The following is an 8,577-nucleotide window of genomic DNA, read 5'->3' as shown; positions in this document are numbered from 1 at the left end:
TACATCCATAACTAGTAGTTTCCTCATTACCAAATATACTACATCCATAACCAGTGGTTTCCTCATTACCAGATATACTACATCCATAACTAGTGGTTTCATCATTACCAGATATACTACATCCATAACTAGTGGTTTCCTCATTACCAAATATACTACATCCATAACTAGTGGTTTCCTCATTACCAGATATACTACATCCATAACTAGTGGTTTCCTCATTACCAGATATACTACATCCATAACTAGTGGTTTCCTCATTACCAGATATACTACATCCATAACTAGTGGTTTCCTCATTACCAGATATACTACATCCATAACTAGTGGTTTCCTCATTAGCAGATATACTACATCCATAACTAGTGGTTTCCTCATTACCAGATATACTACATCCATAACTAGTGGTTTCCTCATTACCAGATATACTACATCCATAACTAGTGGTTTCCTCATTACCAGATATACTACATCCATAACTAGCGGTTTCCTCATTAGCAGATATACTACATCCATAACTAGTGGCTTCCTAATTACCAGATATACTACATCCATAACTAGTGGTTTCCTCATTACCAGATATACTACATCCATAACTAGTGGTTTCCTCATTACCAGATATACTACATCCATAACTAGTGGTTTCCTCATTAGCAGATATACTACATCCATAACTAGTGGTTTCCTCATTACCAGATATACTACATCCATAACTAGTGGTTTCCTCATTACCAGATATACTACATCCATAACTAGTGGTTTCCTCATTACCAGATATACTACATCCATAACTAGCGGTTTCCTCATTAGCAGATATACTACATCCATAACTAGTGGCTTCCTAATTACCAGATATACTACATCCATAACTAGTGGTTTCCTCATTACCAGATATACTACATCCATAACTAGTGGTTTCCTCATTAGCAGATATACTACATCCATAACTAGTGGTTTCCTCATTACCAGATATACTACATCCATAACTAGTGGTTTCCTCATTAGAAGGGAGGAGTTTCTGCAACCAAATTGTGTGTGCTTTGCCCTCGTGCCGCAATTTTAGCAAACACAGAAAGGGGCCTGTATTGGAGACCAAAAGTCGTCTGGCACACTGCTTAGGATTTCAACAACTTTAATAATTGATTTCTAGCCTACAATCATCAGTTTTACTACTAATGTGAAAACAAGACTAAATATGACTATTCTTGCTCATTTTAAGAAATTAAATAATTGTAACATTCATTACAGACGTCAGTTGTTGTACACCATGGCTCCGCTGTTGGCATCACCTTTTACAGTGGATTACCGCTGTTGTGGGCCTTTATATCATCTGTCTGACTTTGTTGTTCACACAGGAGAGATATGGGACTATCGTGGATCCTCTGGGGAGCCTCAACAACCTCATGATGCTGAAGAGGCAGAGAAGAGTCTCTCCACATTAGAACACCTCAATAAACACCTGCAGAGATCCACAAGGAAGAAAACTCACTGCTGCTCTGACTGTGGGAAGAGATTCACCTCATCAGGCATTAAAATTCATCAGAGAACACACACAGGAGAGAAACCTTATTGCTGTGTTGAATGTGGGAAGAGTTTTGGTCGATCTAGCCATCTGACTCAACACAAGAGAATACACACAGGACAGAAACCTTATAGCTGTGGTCAATGTGGGAAGAGTTTTGGTCAATCTGGCCAGCTGGTATCACACCAGAGAACACACACAGGAGAGAAACCTTATAGCTGTGGTCAATGTGGGACGAGTTTTGCTACATCTAGCGCTCTGACTCTACACCAGAGAATACACACAGGAGAGAAACCTTATAGCTGTGGTCAATGTGGGAAGAGTTTTGGTCGATCTTGCCATCTGGTATCACACCAGAGAACACACACAGGAGAGAAACCTTATAGCTGTGGTCAATGTGGAACAGGTTTTGCTACATCTAAAGCTCTGACTCTACACCAGAGAACACACACAGGAGAGAAACCTTATAGCTGTGGTCAATGTGGGAAGAGGTTTACTGCATCTAGCACTCTGACTCAACACCAGAGAATACACACAGGAGAGAAATCTTATAGCTGTGATCAATGTGGGAAGAGTTTTGGTCGATCTGGAGCGCTGATAGTGCACCAGAGAATACACACAGGAGAAAAATCTTATAGCTGTGGTCAATGTGGGAAGAATTTTGCTGCATCTAGAACTCTGACACTACACCAGAGAACACACACAGGAGAGAAACCTTATAGCTGTAATCAATGTGGGAAGAGTTTTACTACATCTGGCTCTCTGACTTCACACCAGAGAATACACACAGGAGAGAAACCTTATATCTGTGGTCAATGTGGGAAGAGTTTTGTTTCATCTAGCGGTCTGACAGTACACAAGAGAACACACACAGGAGAGAAATCTTATAGCTGTGACCAGAGATAATCTGATAAAAGACTTCTGATCAAATATCAGAAAATACATACATGAAGGAGTTGTTTCATGATATCAATGAATTAATGTCACAATGTAGAATGTTTTAACATTGTAGTAGGAGTATTTTAGTGATGTCACAATGTAGAACCCTAAACGTTTGTCCCCTGTTCTATTGATTTCAACATGATATGGATATTAGCCTCAGGGGGGAAAATCCAGGCTCTGAAATGGAAGAGTTACTATTTATGTGATTTAACAAAAAGTGATTAACAAAAAAAGAGTTGTGTTACACTTACCATGTTGGTGACCCACTGGAATCAAAATGCAACAGGCTGTTTTCTACAAGTTGTTCTCTAACCAGGGATGTACACATTATTCCCAGATTCCGTGTGGTTTTTGAGCTGTTAGTTTTAACAGGACGTGCAACCTCATCTCCCTCCTCTCGCGCAATTGATTTGAACATGATATCGATGAGTTATGACAAATAAGTGTTGTGTTCCTTTGTTTAGCGACCCCTAAATTTAAATGTATCACTCCAAAATGTAGCTGACTGTCTTCTGCAGGTTGTCCTCTAACCAGTGAGGTAAAAGATATCTCCCATTTCCATGTGTTTTTTTAGTTATGCTAGTTTCAACAGCACGTACAACCTGATTTCCCGCCTAATCGATATCATTGATTTATTGCTACTTGTCAAAACAACAGTGTTTTTGATTGTTGTGTCCATGACGAGGACAATTTGGTTTGTAACTGTCTCAAGGTTGGGTAGTCAAAAAGTTTTGTGTTTTGCGTTTAGCCAGTCCGTTGCCATGGATCTTATTATGACTGCACGTTTTTCCGTATTGGAGATGAGTTTTGTTTGGGCTCGTTCCAAGGGGACGAGAGTTCTAGAAGCTAGTGAGTTTTAGGAAGACGAGAGTTCTAGAAGCTAGTGAGTTTTAGGAAGACGAGAGTTCTAGAAGCTAGTGAGTTTTAGGAAGACGAGAGTTCTAGAAGCTAGTGAGTTTTAGGATTCTATAGAAAGAAAAAGGAGAAAAAATATTTCAATTGTATATTATTATTTAGAAATAAGTGTGTTTTTCTTGTTTTTAATTGTTGACAGGAGGTGAAGCATTTTAGTTGATTTTAATATGAAATGGAAGTTGTTTTCTGTTGGTGGTAAGCATTCTCTTAAGGTGTTACAGTCTTTGGTTTTTCCATTTATGTTTTGAGGTTTGGATTTTTGCACGTCTAGCTCGTTAGCACGTCTAGCTCGTTAGCACGTCTAGCCTCTTACATCTAGACGTTCCGCTAGCGGAACACCTGCTCCAATATCCAATGATGGGCATGGCGCGAAATACAAAGTCCTCAAAAATCCGAAAACTTCCATTTTTCAAACATATGACTATTTTACAGCATTTTAAAGACAAGACTCTCCTTTATCTAACTACACTGTCAGATTTCAAAAAGGCTTTACAACGAAAGCAAAACATTAGATTATGTCAGCAGAGTACCCAGCCAGAAATAATCAGACACCCATTTTTCAAGCTAGCATATAATGTCACAAAAACCAAAACCACAGCTAAATGCAGCACTAACCTTTGATGATCTTCATCAGATGACACTCCTAGGACATTATGTTATACAATACATGCATGTTTTGTTCAATCAAGTTCATATTTATATCAAAAACCAGCTTTTACATTAGCATGTGACGTTCAGAACTAGCATTCCCACCGAACACTTCCGGTGAATTTACTAAATTACTCACGATAAACGTTCACAAAAACATAACAATTATTTTAAGAATTATAGATACAGAACTCCTTTATGCAATCGCGGTGTCCGACTTTAAAATAGCTTTTCGGTGAAAGCACATTTTGCAATATTCTGAGTAGATAGCCCGGCCATCATGGCTAGCTATTTTGACAGCCACCAAGTTTGGTACTAACCAAACTCAGATTTACTATAAGAAAAATTGGATTACCTTTGCTGTTCTTCGTCAGAATGCACTCCCGGGACTTCTACTTCAATAACAAATGTTGGTTTGGTTCCAAATAATCCATAGTTATATCCAAATAGCGGCGTTTTGTTTGTGCGTTCAAGACACTATCCGAAGGGTAAAGAAGGGTGACGCGCCCGGCGTGTTTCGTGACAAAAAATTCAAAATATTCCATTACCGTACTTCAAAGCATGTCAAACACTGTTTAAAATCAATTTTTATGCGATTTTTTCTCGTAAAAAGCGATAATATTCCGACTGGGAAACCCTGTTTTCGTTCAAAGACGAAAAAATAAAAACATGGTGTCGGCTCGTGCACGCGCCCCAGTCTCATTGTTTTCAGATCGACCACTATCCAAATGCGCTACTGTTTTTCAGCCATGGCCTGCAAAGTCATCATTCAAATTTCTGGCGCCTTCTGAGAGCCTATGGGAGCGTTAGAAAATGTCACGTTATGCCAGAGATCCCCTGTTTTGGATAGAGATGATCAAGAAGGCCAAGAAATAGTCAGAGGGGGCGCTTCCTGTTTGGAATCTTCTCAGGTTTTGGCCTGCCAAATGAGTTCTGTTATACTCACAGACACCATTCAAACAGTTTTAGAAACTTTGGAGTGTTTTCTATCCAAAGCTAATAATTATATGCATATTCTAGTTTCTGGGCAGGAGTAATAATCAGATTAAATCGGGTACGTTTTTTATCCGGCCGTGAAAATACTGCCCCCTATCCATAACAAGCTAGCTCGTTAGCACGTAGGACGCACTGATTGGTGTCACATCGTTAGTCAGTATGTGTTACACCTGTGCTGGCTTGTCCATCTCGTTAGTGGTGTGTGCCTTTCCAAATCATATCCAATCAATTGAATTTACCACAGGTGGACTCCAAACAAGTTGTAGATACATCTCAAGGATGATTAATGGAAACAAGATGCACCTGAAAGCAATTTCGAGTCTCATAGCAAAGGGTCTGAATGCTTCAGTAAATAAGGTATTTCTGTTTTTTACCTGTTTTCACTTTGTCATTATGGGCTATTGATGACACCCCTCTGAAATAAGAGCCTAACCATCAGAAAAACCTCTTCCTTAGCCTACTCCTCCCGCTGCTGCTGGCCTTCGTACATTCTGATGTTCTGCTCCTAAAGTTTCTGGTAATAGGCTACACCAGCAGTTGTTATGCTCCTATAGTTTCTGGTAATAGGCTACACCAGCAGTCGTTATGCTCCTATAGTTTCTGGTAATAGACTACAGTCGTTATGCTCCTATAGTTTCTGGTAATAGACTACACCAGCAGTCGTTATGCTCCTATAGTTTCTGGTAATAGACTACACCAGCAGTCGTTATGCTCCTATAGTTTCTGGTAATAGACTACACCTGCAGTCGTTATGCTCCTATAGTTTCTGGTAATAGACTACAGTCGTTATGCTCCTATAGTTTCTGGTAATAGGCTACACCAGCAGTCGTTATGCTCCTATAGTTTCTGGTAATAGGCTACACCAGCAGTCGTTATGCTCCTATAGTTTCTGGTAATAGACTACACCAGCAGTCGTTATGCTCCTATAGTTTCTGGTAATAGACTACACCAGCAGTCGTTATGCTCCTATAGTTTCTGGTAATAGACTACACCAGCAGTCGTTATGCTCCTATAGTTTCTGGTAATAGACTACACCAGCAGTCGTTATGCTCCTATAGTTTCTGGTAATAGACTACAGTCGTTATGCTCCTATAGTTTCTGGTAATAGGCTACACCAGCAGTCGTTATGCTCCTATAGTTTCTGGTAATAGACTACACCAGCAGTCGTTATGCTCCTATAGTTTCTGGTAATAGACTACACCAGCAGTCGTTATGCTCCTATAGTTTCTGGTATTAGGCTACACCAGCAGTCAGCAACCTTTTCCATTTGGTGCCAATTTCTGATCATTTCTACTGATCTGGTGCTAGTTATGATTTTCATATTCACATTTTACTGGAACAGTTTCATTTAATTTATAATAGTATTAATAATTATAATTGTCTTTATCTCAACATCATTCTCTGTGGTTAATCTACATTCTATTTAAATGAAAATTATAAATATACATTTTTATTTCCATTGCTAAGTTTAAAATGACCTACATAAAGCCCAAAAATTTAAACACGCCAACTCATTAGTGGTGGTGTGTTAAGACAATCAGAAATACTATCAGACATCCCCAAATGTAACTTTGACTATAATTACTGTTCCCTGAAGGAGGGAAACGAGGTACAACACCTGTTTGGCCCCACCCCTTCCTGGGTCGGTGAAGAGCGGTATTAAATTTAAGGAAGAAATCCGAGCCTCGCGCTCATCACCTGTAGAAGGCGGGGCTTCCAGCGAGGCGTGGATTTAATAGTATGTTGTACCTAGTTTCCCTCCTTCAGGGAACAGTAGTTATAGTCATAACGTGTGGATTTAATAGTATGTTGTACCTAGTTTCCCTCCTTCAGGGAACAGTAGTTATAGTCATAACATGTGGATTTAATAGTATGTTGTACCTAGTTTCCCTCCTTCAGGGAACAGTAGTTATAGTCATAACGTTACGCTTGTCAAATGATGAACTTTAACTTAAATACTGGATCTTGCTGTCGGACAGTTTTTTTGTATTCAGATCTCTGAAATGCTCTCTAATTACGTAACATTTAGTGTCTCCTTATGGTACGCTGGGAAAATAGTTTTCATGGGCACAGAAATCCTAAATCATTTCAGAGTTTGCTAAATCCAATGGTTCTAACCAAGAGTCATCTTTACTTTATTGACAACACCCAAATGGATACTGTCATTAACGCAGTTCTTCAATAATTACACATAATTCTTAATACTGTAGCTGTTTAGTTAGTCACATGTTCAACTATCATCAGCTGATCCAGGAAATCATTTTCTGAATGACAGTCACATGACAAACATCACGACATGCAACAACAACCAAAGTGCTTCTTCATTCATTACTCTGGTAAAGACAGTTATGCCGTGCTCCACGTTGGATCCAACATCCCTAAGAAATTGATGTTTATAATGTGTTATTGTCTGCCTGATTTACAGTAGCGTCTCGTTAGTCTGTTTGCACACAGAGATACTTAGCTCATAATGTGTAGAGAACTGTTCCTTGATGGATAGGCTACTGTACAACACACAGAGCTATTTTCCTTTATTCAGGACATTTAGAATGACAACACATTACAGAATAGCCTAGTGGGATTATTCACAAAATTATCTGGTGATCAGGTTATGAAATGTCATGAAAGACATTTTAGTTTCCATGTTTCACCTGAAGTATGAAATTATTTATAGTCCTAGGTCTATGTTGTTTGTTGAAGTTATGGGCCAATTTGTTAACTTCTTCGGGCTAGGGGGCAGTGTTCGGAAGTTCGGAGAGTCTGGCATGCCCAAAGGAAACTGCCTGTTACTCAGACCCAGAAGCTAGGATATGCATATAATTGGTTGTATTTGATAGAAAACACTTTGCTTGATTTACAGTTTTATTGTTTATTTACATATTAGGGTACCTGAGGATTGATTAGAAACGTTGTTTGACTTGTTTGGATGAAGTTTATTGGTAACTTTTTGGATTATTTTGTCTGCATGTTGAACGGGTGGATTACTGAACAAAACGCGCCAACCAAACTGAGTTTTTGGGATATAAAGAGGGACTTTATCAAACAAAACAACCATTTATTGTGTAGCTGGGACCCTTGGGATTGCAAACAGAGGAAGATCTTCAAAGGTAAGTGATTTATTTTATCGCTATTTTTGATTTTTGTGACGGCTGTGCTGGTTTGAGAAATATTTCTATGCAGCAAGTATGCGGGGCGCTATCAAATCAAATCAAATGTATTTATATAGCCCTTCGTACATCAGCTGAAATCTTAAAGTGCTGTACAGAAACCCAGCCTAAAACCCCAAACAGCAAGCAATGCATGTGAAAGAAGCACGGTGGCTAGGAAAAAATGTCCCTAGAAAGGCCAAAAACCTAGGAAGAAACCTAGAGAGGAACCAGGCTATGAGGGGTGGCCAGTCCTCTTCTGGCTGTGCCGGGTGGATATTATAACAGAACATGGTCAAGATGTTAAAATGTTCATAAATGACCAGCATGGTCAAATAATAATAATCATAGTAGTTGTCGAGGGTGCAACAAGCACGTCCGGTGAACAGGTCAGGGTTCCGTAGCCGC

General features: G+C 39.2%; 1 protein-coding gene across 1 annotated transcript; it reads left to right on the top strand.

The window, feature by feature from the left end:
• Nucleotides 1-1,267: 1,267 nt before the first annotated feature.
• Nucleotides 1,268-2,413, top strand: LOC123741866 (zinc finger protein 180-like; the record flags this gene model as incomplete). Its single annotated transcript, XM_045716095.1, has 2 exons — nt 1,268-1,282; nt 1,544-2,413. Coding segments are annotated over exons 1-2 (885 nt in total), but the record flags the coding sequence as incomplete, so codon positions are not given.
• Between the last annotated feature and the right edge of the window lie 6,164 nt (nt 2,414-8,577).

The sequence above is a fragment of the Salmo salar genome, chromosome ssa03 (assembly GCF_905237065.1).
Source record: "Salmo salar chromosome ssa03, Ssal_v3.1, whole genome shotgun sequence".
Classification (NCBI taxonomy): Eukaryota; Metazoa; Chordata; class Actinopteri; order Salmoniformes; family Salmonidae; genus Salmo; species Salmo salar.
The sequence above is the reverse complement of the archived record's forward strand: the minus strand, read 5'-3'. Positions and strand labels throughout refer to the sequence as shown.